The sequence below is a fragment of the Phacochoerus africanus genome, chromosome X (assembly GCF_016906955.1).
Source record: "Phacochoerus africanus isolate WHEZ1 chromosome X, ROS_Pafr_v1, whole genome shotgun sequence".
NCBI lineage: Eukaryota > Metazoa > Chordata > Mammalia > Artiodactyla > Suidae > Phacochoerus > Phacochoerus africanus.
The window spans coordinates 27482386-27498313 of NC_062560.1; the positions used below are offsets into that span (position 1 = coordinate 27482386).

At 33.6% G+C, this 15928-nt stretch overlaps 1 protein-coding gene across 1 annotated transcript in view; it reads left to right on the forward strand.

Moving 5' to 3' along the window:
• Window positions 1-15928, forward strand: part of IL1RAPL1 (interleukin 1 receptor accessory protein like 1) — a 1415748-nt gene that overhangs the window by 803829 nt on the left and 595991 nt on the right. Inside the window, exon 4 of the mRNA XM_047765736.1 lies at window positions 15570-15756. Coding sequence (XP_047621692.1) covers window positions 15570-15756 — 187 coding nt within the window. The remainder of the gene's footprint in view (window positions 1-15569; window positions 15757-15928) is intronic.

The window sequence follows — 15928 nt, forward strand, 5'->3', positions numbered from 1 at the left end:
TCTCCTACAAATTAATAAAAATAATATCCTTACCCCAAGAGGAAAAACAAATCAAGATAACAGTTCACAAAATAAGCAATGCAAATGCTATATAAGTATGTAAAAATATACTCAACCTCAGAAATAATAGAATTACAGGTTAAGATAAAATGAAAGATTACATTTTTACCTGTTAGATTGCCAAAGATGAAAACACTTCATAGTTTACCATGTTAGTTAATGGTATGAGGAAATAGGCACTCAGAAACATTGTTTTTCAGGGTGTTAACTGCTCCAATTCCTATGGATAACGAAGAAATTAGTAATAGGGTTTGCACCAAGGATTGATATTGGGGTGGCTAGGGCTCATGGGTATGAATTTTTCACAATTGACATGCATTTATTAACATTTTTACTTAATTTTCCCTTTTCTAAAAAAGTACATTTGCTATATCACTTTGTACACTACTAGCACAAAACTTTGGTCCTACAGTATGGACAGGAATATTTCATTCTGAATATCGCTTGGTAAAATAAAAGTGCTCAAGAGGAAATTAATAACAAGGACAAAAACCTAGGGAAATTCTATTATTTAAGAGGAAATGAGGGAGTGAATCAAGGCACAAAAGGAAAACTAAAAAAAAAAAATACCCACAAATAAAAACTCCAGATGAATGGATATAAATAAAAATAAGTATCAGTTATACTCAAGCCAGATAATGGTTGAAAGCTAGGGTATCAGTAATCCTAAGAACATTTTCTGTTAAATATTGCTGAGGAAACTCAGACCATAATAGAGAAAGGGATGTCCTGTGTTGAGAAAGTGAGAGCACCTCACTTTCAGTGGTACCTCCTCAGTACATACTACTGAGAGATTTTTACTAGTTAAAGGAAAGAGGTAAGTCATAGAAAGATATAGAGAATACTCACATGCACGTGAACATAGAATACTTCTGTGTAAAATCTCTCCATAAGGCACAAACAGGTAAATATAACAAGCATAATAGTATTATCAGTAATGTTATTTTAGAATTTTGTGAAAGGATATAAGCCTTCATGTAGACTTTAATTTGACAAATGAGAAACCAAGATACCCAAAGCCACAATTCAAATTAATGACTTATTCATGTTATATGCTTTATACATTATAGACATAATAAATGGTAAAGACATCAGTAACTGCAAAGTCAAATTATGCAGCAATACTTCATACAATTTGGATCCCAAATAAATCCATATTAGTGAAGTAAATCAGAAGCCAGAAGAAATGTAATGACTTTTGTAAATTAACCTCCAAGGTGGCCAATTACCATTATATTTAATAGTGAAAAGAAAGATTTTGTGAGTGGGAATGATTACAGTGCTAGTGCATAAATTGTAGCGAAAGCCCTCAAGGAAAAGATGTCTAGTTAATCATATGATATTCTTCATTGTGTTTGTGAAAAATAATTTGGGAAAATCCTGTGTCTTGGTGAAACTAAATGTAATATGATTGAATATCTCCATTCCACAAGAGTTCTCTCCACCTCTTTTTTTTTTTTTTTTTTTTGCTGTTATCATACTAGACTTTTACAGCAGAAGAATATTTTGTAACTGGAAATCATGTATATAGAAGAGTCATCTTCAGTACAAATTGTAACAGTTGTTTCATGTGAGAACATGAGACATAATCTTAAAGTATTACCAGGAAAGTATTTTGACAGCTGACTGTTACAAAGTTTCCTGTGTAATTATTCTGCTCCCCCGCCCCATACTAGGGATAAGTGTTTTTCATATGACCCATGCTTGTGAAATTACTGAATTTCAAAATGTCTGTTCTATGTTGACATCTGAAAACATTTATTCATCTACAACTTATCTAAAACTACAAAAAGAGAGCATAGTTAACAACAACCCTCCATCCATGGTGTTTTGTTTGTTTGTTTATTTATTTCCCTCCCTACTACTGCATCTAGTGGTAACTTCACCTCAACTGCAGCTCTTTCTGGCAGTAATACGAGACAAGATTAACTGAATTTCTAAATGTATGAGACTGTACTCCCAGAAGGGGGTGTTCTATTCATATTGAAGCCTTTCTATAGAAACGAAAAGTTGAATTTGGAGAACAGAATTGGAAGAGGGCTATATTTGCAGTAGGATAAGGAGGTTAAACATAATGAGCTATGAGATTTATCTCTTTTATGAGGTGTTGTTGAAAATGAGATTAAGCCTTTAAAAAGTGGTGACCTTGATATAAATTCCATATTTAGCCAGTGGTGAAATATTGTGAATAATGAAGAGTATGTGGAACAACATCAGTCATAAGTACACATATTCAAGTAATATAGTGAGTTTGACAATCTAAGGGGTTAAACCACCAGAGCAGATAATGCTAACAGCAGTAAAACATATTATGTAACAGTTCATCCATTACAACTCATTTTTATATCAGGATGTTAACTGAAGTTCAGGAAAGAGAAGTTACTTATCCATGATCACAGAACTTGTTAGTGTATTCTTCTGCCCTTGCAAATGTTCCCTTCTCCTTGCATTCTTTATCACATTTTTATCAAGATACAACCCACTCATGTTTTGTTTTTAACACTTTTAATTATATCTCTAATACCACTCCACAGCATTATATTTTGCCAACCTAAGTGTAAAGTATTTTATTCCTCCATTCTTTGTTGACAAGAATCCATAGTACAATTGTCACATTCTAACTATGTTTATAAAGAAATACTAATTATTAGCCCATTTTCTTTTCTCTAAAATGACTTATTTTTACTAAGTATAAAGTTATTAGATTTCTGGTACTAAAACCATTTGTTCTTCTAGTGAATTGTAGGTGATTCAGACTAATGGTTCTTTTTTCTTATCAGAAAAATCTAAATGTTACTTCTGACTGGAATTGGTAGTAAAATTGCATTAAATGTATTGAAAAGAAACTGGCTGTTAAATGTGTATAAATCATATAGAATAAAAGTCTCTTCTCAAAAACATCTAATTCTGCCTTTCACTTAACTCACAGTTTAATTCTTTTCTTCCCAACCCCACTATGTTTTAAATATACAAAGGCTTTCAACATAAATAGGAAAATGCAAAAGTACCTTAATTTATTAAATGTGCCGTGTTTAAAGAGAATTATATGTAATATTTACAAATATATAAATATAAATTGTTTACATCTATTTTTAACCTTCTGGGAGACTTTTACAAATTTATGTATAATGTAGATTAAACACTCATATATCTGTTTCCTAACTACCATATTGGCCAGGATCTTGTCAGCTAAAGCAGATTCATTATAAGTGGTTCAGGAAGTGAAATTTAATATGGAATGGCTTATAAATATGTTAGAAGGGCTGAAATAGCAGGACATAGGCAATCCAAGGGTTAGCAATCCACCCTATGTCTGGTGGGGAAAAGAGAGGAAGGAAGTGGTATTACCAGTCTGAGAAGCTGAAATAACAGATCTTTTCTTGGAAAAATCCAACCTGGAAGTCAGTTGGCAGGAGAGCCTGGGAAATAGAGGTCTTTTTTATGAGATAAAGTGGTAAACAAGGCAGATAAGACCCACTTTCTCTTGGCCCTTACACTGTATAGAAGAGAAAATATATACCTATATAAAGCAATAAATCAGAAATTTATCAATTAGTGATAATTGATAGGATAAATATACGATAGAGTGGTAAACTAAGAAATTATAAGCCTTTATTGTTTTCATTTTTTTGTATTAACTTGATTTTATTAAATATTGCATTGAGATATTATTTGCCTTAATTATGAGTTTTTGGTATTACCTCACTGGCATCACACTGGTTCCACTGAAATAAAACTAATGTTTCAAAGGACTTACACATGTTTTGCTTGAGCAGCTAGGTGAATGATGTAGCTATTAGTGAGATAGAGGAGCCTCGTATAAGAGTAGATTTGAGGGTAAAAGTAAAAATTTATTTGTGGGTTGTATTATATCTAAAGTAATTTTTAAGATTTCAATTAAGTATGATAAATAGGAAACTGCATATACAAAATCTAGAGTTCAGAGAGAGGTCAGGCCTTGAGAAACAAATATAAGAGACAAATTGTAGAGTTGGCATTTAAAGTGAGAGAATTAAATGAGATTATATTGAGGGATATTAAATGATATAATGCACATTATGATTTTTAAAAATAATAGCTTTATTGAGAAATAATTCGCATATCATAATATCATGCCGTATAAAGTATAAAATTTAATTTTTTATTGCAGTAAAATATATATAACATAAAATTTACCACTTTAATCATTTTTAATTGTGCAGTTTGGTGACATTAATTACATTGACAGTGTTGCAATCATCACCACTATCCATTTCCAGATATTTTTCATCATGCCAAACAGAAACTCTGTACTCATTAATAAATATTCCCTCATTCCTTCCTCTCCCTCACCTGAGGGTAATTTCTATTCTAATTTTATCTCTAGGAATTTCCCCATTTTGGGTACATTATAAAAATGGACTCATGCATGTTTGTCCTTTTGTGCCTTGTCTTATTTCACTTCACATAATGTTTTCTTTTTTATTTTATATATTTTCACTTTATTGACTTTTTTGTTATTCCTCAATGAATTTTATTACATTTATAGTTGTACAATGATCATCACAACCCAAATTTTATAGCATTTCCATCCCAAACCCTCGGTGCATCCCCTCACCCTCCAACTTGTCTCATTTGGAAACCATAAGTTTATCAAAGTCCGTGAGTCAGTATCTGATCTACAAAGAAGTTCATTCTGTCCTTTTTTTAGATTCCACATGTTAAGTGATAGCATTTGATGTTGGTGTCCACATAATGTTTTCAAGCTTTATCTATGTTGTAACATATATCAGAATTTCATTCCTTTAAAATTCCAAATACTCTTCTATTGTATGTATATACCATGTTTTTTTCATTCCCTTATCTTTTGGTGGACAAATGCCTTATTTACACTTTTTGGCTATTTTGAGTAATGTTGCTATGGGCATTGTTGTACAAGTATCTGTTTATTTTTTGCTTTTAATTCTTTTAGATATATACCTAGGAGTGGAATTGCTGGGCAATCCAGTAGTTCTATGTTTAACTTTTCGAGGAACTGCCAAACTGGTTTTCCACAGCAGCTATACAATTTTACATACCCACCAGCATTAAACAGAGATTCCATCCTCACCATATCCTCACCAAAACTTTTCCTTTTTTTTTTTTAATAATAGCTATCCTAATGGGTATGAAGTAGTATTGTATAAAGCTTTTTGCACAATATTCTTTCCCCGGCTATTTCCTCTCAGTACAATATAAGTTCCATAAAACCAAATACTTTGTTTATTCACTACTTTATCCCCAGCTGGGCCAAGCACATAGTCTTTGGTAAATAAATATGTAGTGACTTACTGAATGAATTTTAAATGTTCAATAAGTGATATTTAATTCACTGTTCTAATAAATGATATTTAATATAGTCATTCCTATATTATCTTGAGTGTCCCCTGCTGGGCTTAATGGTTTTGTTTTGTTTTTATGAAATGGCATGCCTTTCCTATGAGAACTTTAATATGCTGAATTTACATAGAATGAAACTACCTCAAATTATAACAAAAGAAAAGGAGGTTAAAAGACTTAAAAAATATAACATGAAAAAGGGATGGAAAAGCAAGCTGGCTCTCACACATTACCTTCAAATTAGAGCACTAAGCTGGTGTTAGGAACATGTAAATTTAGGGAGGTGGCTACAATCTCTTCTTCAGGGAGCATTTCTAGGTTACATCTCCATTTCCCCCAAACCTTTCTTGAGTAAGAAACCATTTTCCCAGATAGAGATACACTGTTCTGTCTTTGTGTCTGCAGAAATTGGGCCATTTTCTAAATATGCCAAGTTCAAAGAGATCACTCTTTACATGAAACTGTGATTATGAATTTTGGTAAACATTGTGTCTTCAAAATTACACCCATCTCCAGAATCTGGAAATATATATCTCTGTTGATTTCATGAAATAGATTCAATTTTTGTCTTCTTCATGTAGTTAAGTATATGATATAAATCCCTGTTATAATTAAGGTTATTTATCATCTTCGCAGTTAATTTTACTTATCACTTTTTTAATTTTGAAATCAAGAAAAGTAAAGTATCAGGAAATTTTGACCGGCAAAGTAAAACTGAATAAAAAAATATTCAGATAAATATTAGTAGAAAATCACTAATTATAGCGGTTGTTTGCTAATGATGTCCAGAATTGGTTTACATGCAGTAGGGGGAAAAGTATGTTTTTAAATTTTAAAAAGTTAATCTAACTCTGAAAAAAATCTATTTGTAAATGGGTAAAATTTTTGTAGACTCTAGTAGTTCTCATTCTTCTTTAAAGATCAGTATGGATTTTGTTTTACTCTTGTGGAATTTTCCCTGGAATATTCATTGTAAAATGAGGGGTGAGGTACAGGATTAGCCACATGTCTCAATTCTAGGTCATCACTTTTCTACAACAGTCCAGGAGCAAGATTTAATAATACAAGAACTAGTACAATCAGTTTGGAAAGAACTGTCTCTCTGATACTTGGAGAGAAAAAAAAAGTGATTTGCAGCTGACCCATTGTGGCCCACACGTTTATCCTCCCTTTTCCTTATCTTTCAAAGCAAGAAGGTCAACTATGCTAAGAATAAGATCTGTTGTAATGCAGGGTGGGAGCATATAATCAGGTGACTGCAGGTATCTAGTTATTGCCAGAAAATCTTTATAACTGTGTTGTAATCTTGGCTGTGCCTGCAAGAGACATTTGCTTGCCACATCCACTGTCAAGAAGTGTGTGCTATGTCAAATAAGCATACAAGGAGAGGAGGTAAAAGGTAGTAAGGTGGGGTGTAGGTGAGGGTTTTTTAGAGGGATTAAGCACAAAAGAAATTTAAATCAGAACTTTGTAGCTATTAAGTAATAGTTCATTCATTCATTCAGCAAATGTTTATTGAGAGTGCCTATTACGTGACACTCAGGGAAAACATTAGATTTCTTAAGTTCTTATTCTCAGTTGGCCATCACTGAATGAATTCCTGTAATGGATAATTCTCCATATGTCAGGAGAAACTGGAGCATTCAGAAAGGAAGGAAGAAAAAGCTTAAGAGATTTTTTTGAAAGGTGCCTGATTCATTTAAAAGTTAAGTGTAGAATAACCATTTGACTCAACATTTCCACTCCGAGGTATATAACCAAAAGTGTTGAAAGAAGACACTCAAATACACATGTTCTTTATCCAGTCCTCTGTTGGTGGACATTTAGGTTGCTTAAATGTGGAAACAAACCAAAATGTCCTTCAGCTTATGTACCAGTAAACTAAATATGATATATCCATACAGTTGGCTATAATTCAACCAAAAAAAAAGGAATGAAATACAGATACATACCACAACGTGAATGAACTTTGAACACATTATGCTAAGTGAAAGAAACCAGACAAACAGGTCCACATATTATGTGGTTGGTTTTGAATGAAATATTCTGAATAAGCAAATCCACAACTACAGAAAGTATATTAATATTTGTCAGGGGCTGAGGGGATGTTGAAATGGGGAGTGATGGCTAATGGGTATGGGTTTCCTTTTGGAATGATGAAAATATCTTAGAACAGATAGAGGTGATGACTGTACAACATTATGTAGGTACTAAATGACACTTAACTATACACTTTCAAATGGCTAATGGTTAATTTTATTTTGTGTGAATTTTACCTTAGTTTAAAAATATGCTTTTAAGAATTCAGACAGCATACAACTAAATCCCTTATTTTACCTATTATGGGAAGAATACATATTAACAGAAGAGACAGCAAAATAAGTAAAATTAGGTAATTACAAATTGTTATGAAGAAAATAGACAGAGATAAGGTGAATAGTGATAGAGAAGTTCAGACATAGCTTCCTTGAAGAGATTTGAAATTTATGAACTTTAGTCCGTATCCTGAGCCTCAGTTTCCTTCAGTGACTTAAAAAAAATTTTTTTTTAATTCCTCTCCCTCTTTCCTCTCCTTTAAGAAGAGGTCTGAAAGGAAACCTTTGGGTCTACAGTGGTGAAATTTGAAAGTTCTAGAGCTTAAGAATAACTTAGGCTGAGAAATACTAGACCAGAGTTTCACAAACCAAGGCCTCCTCAAGTCTAATATTCCAGGAATACTAGATGAAAAAAAAATAGAATGATAAAAGTATTTTACCTTCCATCAAAAAAAGGAGATAAATATTTTGAATTTATAGTTAGCAGAATATTGTAGATGAAGTTTCATTTACTAGTTAAATTAAAAAAATTCAAGCAATAAACTGGCATTTTTAGGTCTTATCAATTGCTGGATGTTTTTACTCTAATCTCTTTACGAAGGCTGACTGCAACCACAGTTAAATCAATAGGTCCTCCAGAGCTCTCCTGAAAAGAAAAACTAATCCAAACAAATTTCACATTTAGTGTCAGCTGCTATAAGCATAGCATGTGTGAGAAAGGTAAGATATAGCAGAGGAGCCACACGCATAGCTTCAAGCATCACCATAAAGACTGATAGAAAAAAAGTACAGATAGAAAAAAATGGAAGCTTTTAAGATTAGAAATAAACCATCAAAGTTTATTGAAGACCTAACAAACTATAAAATGTTCCCTCCACAATCTAATCCTGAAATTTTGATTCCCAACGTTTGATTTTCACAATACAGAATTAAACAATACAGTCGATTTATGGCTAAGGAGCCACCTTCTAAACAGTTGCGTTCTGCTCATTCTATAGTAACTGACCCTTCAGATCTTCAATCTCTCTGTGCTGCTTTTTAGTGCCCAAACATTTGTGATTCTTCAAAAATACTCTATGCCTTTATTTTTACAGAAATAATTATGTATGAAAGATTTTTACTTGAAAAAGAACCAATGAATGTTAAAGTAAACCATATAAAACTTAGAAGCCTAGAACAAGTTAATCCTTAAGAAATGGGGATCAAATCCATGTCTTTCTCAGCACTTTATACAGTGGGACGAGATTTCCAAACATGGAAATGTTATTTCTCCTAGTGACTTGAAAATTAACATAATATACAGGTCAGGTATTTAGTGATGCCACCATTAGAGGAAATATTTAACAGTTCTGTTACTGGTAATTCTGTTAGAGGGAAGAGAGGCACTGGATACTATGCATTATTATGTATAGGGGGTGTGATTACAGAATTATTGAAACTGTGCTACCCTCAGATATGACATAACATGGCTTTTATTATTATCAGCTAATCAGGTGTTATACAAAATTTCTCTTTCCACATGTATTTTTCCTTCTTAACTCCTGCCTGCACTATCCACATTTCCACACCTTGATCTGTATTTGTACATTGTCATCCTTTACAAGATAAAATTTAAAATCTTTGCACAACTTAGAATAGATTTACAAGGAGATCCTGCTGAATAGCATTGAGAACTTTGTCTAGATACTCATGTTGCAACAGAAGAAAGGCTGGGGGAAAAATGTAATTGTAATGTATACATGTAAGGATAACCTGACCCCCTTGCTATACAGTAGGAAAATAAAAAAAAAGAAAAAGAAAAAAAGAAAATAAAATTTAAAATCTTTGGTAGTTACCATGCATACCAATTCAGAATATTTCTCTATTCCTTTTTTATCTTTGAATAATAGCATTATTAATTTTCTTATTGTTATAAAATTATACATTATTATTGTAAAAAATGGAAATTACATAAATGCATAAAATATATACTCAAAACCACTCATATAGCCACAATCTAAAGTTAACCACTACTAATATTTTGAGATATCTTATTTCAGCATTTAAAAAAATTTTTAAAGTATAGTTGATTTACAGTGTTGTGCCAATTTCTTCTGTACAGCATAGTGACCCAATCATATATATGTATATAGATATATATATGTACATGCACATACATATACATTCTTTTTAGCATACTATATTCTACCATGTTTTATCCCAAGAGATTGAATATAGTTCTCTTTGCCGTACAGTAGGATCTCATTGCTTATCCATTCTAAATGTAATAGTTTGCATCTATTAACCCCAGCCTCCCAGTCCATTTTACTTGCACACCCCCGCCCCCGGAAACCACAACTATGTTCTCTACGTCTTTGAGTCTGTTTCTCTTTTGTATACAGGTTCATTTGTGTCATATTTTACATTCCACATATGTGATATCATGTGGTATTTGCCTTTCTCTTTCTGACTCACTTCCCCCAGTATGAGAATCTCTAGCAAAGTAGCACACCACTAAGGGACATGTGCAGAACTTCAGTACACTGTACTGACTTTCAGAGACTGTACTTAATAGAAATATTGTAATTTCATGTTTTGTGTCATAGATTTACTTCTTGATGATATCCTAAAATATTTGTTAGTCTCAAGTATTTGCACTGGATTTAAGGTTATATTTATTTCTCCCTTATAAGACAGGACCTTAAATCAGTCCTTTCAGAAGCCAGTCCTTTTACAAGTATGTATATATATGTAGAAGTGTGTAGTAGAAAGAACTATAGAAACCATGATATTTCTATAATCCCTGCTGTTTTCTCCCCTTTATTCCTTATTAGATTTTTGAGAGTTTAAGGTCATAAATTTTCAAAGAAATCCAAGTTAGAGCATATTCTGCCTTTCTCCAGTAGGCATCTATTCTAGAAGTATAAAATAACACAAAGTGAGAAACTAAGGGTAGGTAACTTGGATGTGTACTTTATGTGTGCTCACCCAGCACTGCTTATCTTCAGTAGTGTATAGAAGAGACCAATTAATTAGAAGTTAGGATATGTGAGTTCTAATCCCATTTCTGCTACCAATTAATAGAATATAGACAAATCATTGACTTCTTTAGGCTTTGGGTCTCTTTTCCGTAACCTTAGGAGGTTGAAAGAAGTAGCTCTGTCTGAGTTGTTTATGAAGTACATTTTGTGTACTTTGTGTATACTGCAGGGCCACCCTTAATAGATAAAACTAGGTTTTAAACAAATTAACATTATTTTTTCATGAGAAAAGATGAGTATTGACTCTCAATTATGAACAACTATTTTCCCCACATAATGTATATTCTGTATCTCTGTCGCCATTTTATAAACTTTGGAACCAGTGGTCACAATATAACTCTGTGCCTAGATTGCAGCTCATCTGTTAAAACAATAGAAGCTGAGTAGATATATAGTGATGATTTTACTGTAAATCCTGGAGGAGCATTCTTACCCCACGGACCACATCCACTGTATTTCCCTGGCTGCAGAGAGCCACAATACCATAGCAGTCATGCTGCAATTTTAATGATGGTGGATGGGACTCTTTACTTTGAGAGTGTGTAATTCCCCTCAGTGGGATCATATGTTTATTAATGTGTCACAAGTTGCTGTCTTCCTGTTAGTTCTTCTCAGTGAATAGGACTATAGCATTCTTTGGATGCTGCTTTATTTTTAGCTTTTAAAAAAATCACCTCCTGATGAACAGAAATAGTAAACAAGCATTAAAACATCCAAAGTAATTTGAAAATAGTGCTATCCTGGGGAGTCTGGAATTCCATATATTACAAGACAGCAGTAAATCAGCAGTCACCTCATGAAGCTGGGGAATAAAAGACAGGAAAATAAGAACATCTAAGTGTGCTTATCTGGATCCATGCTCTGAAAATTAAGGGTCATTTGGATTTATAGTAGAGCCAGAGGGAGTGGCTGAGGTGAGCAGTCATATCTTTCATGAACTTTCCTCTTTTTTGTCCAACCCAATCATGTATCCCAGATGACGAATATTAGGACCTATCTGGTTTCTTAAGCTTCACAGTAATTAAACACTGAAGAACAGAAGGCATCGTCATGGTGACATGTCTCACTAACCTACCTTCTAAACAAACACTGTTTTAGCCCTACTGCAAAATGGAAAGATAAAGGAAGTAGGAAAAAGGGATGCAGTACTGATAAAAAATTAAAAAACTCTCATTCTTACCAAGTGCTCACTAAAAGACTAACATTGTGTTTTAACATTCTGGATTCCCACAGTGACCTACTAAGTTTTTAGTATTATTTTCTGCTTGTACAAATGAGGAAATGGAAGAGTAAGGAGTCAAGTAACTTTCCCTAATTTCAAACGTAATGAGTGATTGAGCTGGAATCTGAACCGCTGCAATTGGGCTTTAGAGATCTTACTCTTAACCCAACTGCCTATATAAAAAAGGCCTTCTATTTGATATAAGGAGGTATGGAAGAAAGGGCAACAGTATAAGTTTGAGAGAAAGAAAACCTAAGACTCTTGAATGTAAAAGATTAGTGTGAAAGGTTCAAAATTAGAATTCACTGATTTACTTTTTAGAAAAGTCTGTTCTTTAAGAATTCTCACATGTAAAAATATCAGTATTTTTCTAAAACTGATTATTGACATATTTGAATATATCCTGAGATAGTTAATAACTTCATTATTTTTTTCTGAAAAAATATCTTAAAATGAAACTGGGAAGAGCATGCTCTAGTCTGTACTGGAGTAAAATTAATAAATAATGCATGAGCAGTATTGCTGGCAGACCCAAAGAGGATTTTTTTTTCTCCTGGGTGTGAAACTCAGGCTAAAATTTAATACACTTTTTTTTTCTCTCACAGCTGTTTCTTTTTCAGTATTTTCCATGCTGAAAGATTGGCTCTACTTTTCATATACTCATCTGAGAAAAATTCTTTATCATCTTGTATGCCTCTTTCTTTCCTTCGCTCCTTCACTGTCACATTGATCCTGTATGTTATCTCAGTGAGCATTGCCTTTGTTAGAGTTGCCATTTTTTTCCTTGAATGAATGCAGTTGCTTCCTAATTTGTCTCATTGTACTTAGTCCTTTTTTCCAATCCAATTCAGTCCATTTTTCTCACCACAATCATAAAAATCTTTCAAAAATCCAAATGTCATCATTTCCCAGCATAAAATCCAGAGTCTTTACAGTGGCTTTACATGACTTTCAGTCTGGCTCCTGTACACCTCTCCAGTCTCAGTTCCTGATCTCCCTTTATAACCACTTTATAATCCAGCCACAGCAAATTATTTGCAATTCCTCAAGCATGCCAAGTTGTTCCATGTCTTCAAGCCTTTGTGCCTGCTATTCTCTTAAATAGCCTTTCTTAAAATCGTTAAATTCTTACTCATACTTTAAGATAAACAGGTATCACAAATATGAAGTCTTCCTGTTTCTTTCTTCGCCACTACTGAAGTAGTGCATGCCCCTTTTACTGCTTATCACATTGAATTTCAGCTATTTACTTGTGTATTACTTCTAGATTGTGAGGGACTGGAGTCAGGGAATATATCTTGTCATTCTAGCAAAATCTCTGTGCACATTCTCTCAAGATTTTTTTCAGGTACTAATTGACTGTTTCATGGTTAAGTATTTTGATATATTTATCAACTACATATTATATGAAGCTAGAGAAAATCTGTATTCATTAGTTCTAAATTCTAATTTTGTAAGAATTTTCTTTGTTATTCAGTATAAAACTGAATAACTAATAAGCAATGGGAAACTGTTTTTCTCCTCTACTCTCATTACTTCTTACACTAGATGTGTGGCGTTTTTCCTACACCAAGCAATTCTTCAACCAGATGGATGTCCTGCAATTCAATTTGGTTGTGACACTCTCTACCTGGAGTTAGCATCAGATTCCATAGGTTAAGGACTCAACCCATAGTGACTTCCCCAGCACCCAGCACAAATATAATTCACATGCCAATTGCAAGCCCACATTATCACCTATGCTTCTGACTGACAGGCTGTAAATCAGAGGTTTCCAGAATGCTGTCCTCAGGTTATATAACTTGCTAGAATGGGTCAGAGAACTCAGGAAACCAGTTTATTACCACTGCTTATTTTTTTTACAAAGGATATTTCAAAGGACATGAATGAGAGCCAGATGGAGGAGGAGTTTAAGGCTACGCATGGGGGAAGAAACACTTTGCTCTCATGCCCTCTCCAGGCCTGCCACTGTCCTAGCACTTACGTGTGTTCACCAGTGCTAAATCTCATCCAGTCTTTTGGTTTAAGAGTTTTTATAGAGCTCAATCTCCAGTGCCTGCCCCCTTCCTGGAAGGTTACTGGGTGGGGGTGAAAATTCTAACTCTCCTATCTCTTGGTCTTTCTGGTGACCAGCTCCATTCTGAGGCTATCTAGGAGCTCTACCCTAAGTCAGCTCATTAGCATAAACTCAGGTGTGATCAAAGGGGACTCCTTATGAATAATAGTCAGGAATATCACTCAAGAAATTATAATGGTTTTAGGAGATCTGTTACAGTAACCTAGAAGAAAGTCCAGATATATTTTTTATTATACCACAACTAATCTAGCTATTTTCTGTGCATTCTCATCATGTCATATTAGCATTTTGAAAAAGCAAGAATCTAAATCAAGTTGTTATTTAAACATCAAAGCATCTTGGCTGAATAAGGAGGGCTTGGGGGTTGTGGTCCATGTGTACCAGTGCAAAGCAAAGAGGAACCAATATCACTGAGCACTTAGGACAAGCCAAATATATTTTGATTTATTACCACATTTAATACTTGAATAAGTATTGTCTCTGCACACCACATGAGAGTTTCAGAGGTACTAAATAAGTTGCCCCAAGCTGTAATAATAGCAGTAAAACTCAAGTCCAGGACTTTGACGGCCACGGCCATTTGTAAGTCATCGAGTGGAGCACTCACCAAAAGAGTTCTCTAGAAAACCTTAAATCTGATGTTTTATTCTTCTCTTTATTCTCATTGTATAGCATGATGCCTGACACATTACCAGTGTTCATTGAATGTCCTGAGACTAAATTAGCAAATAGAAATCGTGTAATTTGTAAGAAAACTTCCTTTGGTTCCACTTTTTCAAGGAGACCTCTGAACATGATTTCTACTCTCATGTATTCCATTATAAACAAGATTTAGGAACAACAAGGAGTAAAATGAGATGCTGATTTAATGAAATGATTCTGTAGAATTTGTCTCTCAGAATGGGGTTGTCCTTATACAACACATTATCATGTTTCTCCTGTCTCACAACCTGGACTGCAGATCCAGTCCAAATGCATATGAATCTGTAAAGATAGTTCCTTAGCAATACTTTTATTCAAGACTGTTTCTGCCCAGACTCATTAAAAACCTTTCTGCTTATCAAGACATCCAGTAAGCATTGTATGAATTGAGCAGCCTTATTCCTGTCCTGCCATTAGTCTTACTGGATCAGTTAGATTTTTTTCTACTTCTCCATTGAATTTACCAGTTTTAGCAGAGTTATACCTAAGCTGGACTTCTCTCTTGATCTAAATATTCCTTTATTTTTATTTTTCTAGATAGAAAAATTTTTATTAAATGTTTTCAAACCAAGCCTGTATATGCTATAAACCTTTTTCCTCAGCATATGAAAAATATTCAAATGGTTTAACAGAACCAAGCATCGTTTAGCTGGATGACAAGATAGAGCCCTGTGGAATAAGCCATGATGCCCTACACTAATCAATGGAGTTTTTAATCCCTCTCTCCCTCTCACAAGTAAATACACTGCCTTGGCAACAGTTCCTTTTTTTTTTTTTTCACACCAGGCCTCCATATTTATTCTCTTTCATTACAGAAACTCCACTTACTGTATGAAAGTATCCATCTCACTGACAGTGGGTGAAAATGACACTGGACTCTGCTACAATTCTAAGATGAAGTACTTTGATAAAGCTGAACTTAGCAAAAGCAAGGAAATTTCATGCCGTGACATAGAAGATTTTTTACTACCAACCAGAGAACCTGAAATCCTATGGTATAAGGTATGGACTATGAATGATTTTATTGCTTATAAATAGATTAATGAGTATCTCATTCTAGGGCAAGTTGGATAAGATAATTAAATGGGTGCTATATAATTCATTTTTGCCTTCCTAAGATACCACAGCAAGTTGTGCTGTTTGTTATAAGTTTTTAAACCAGTGACTTTGATAA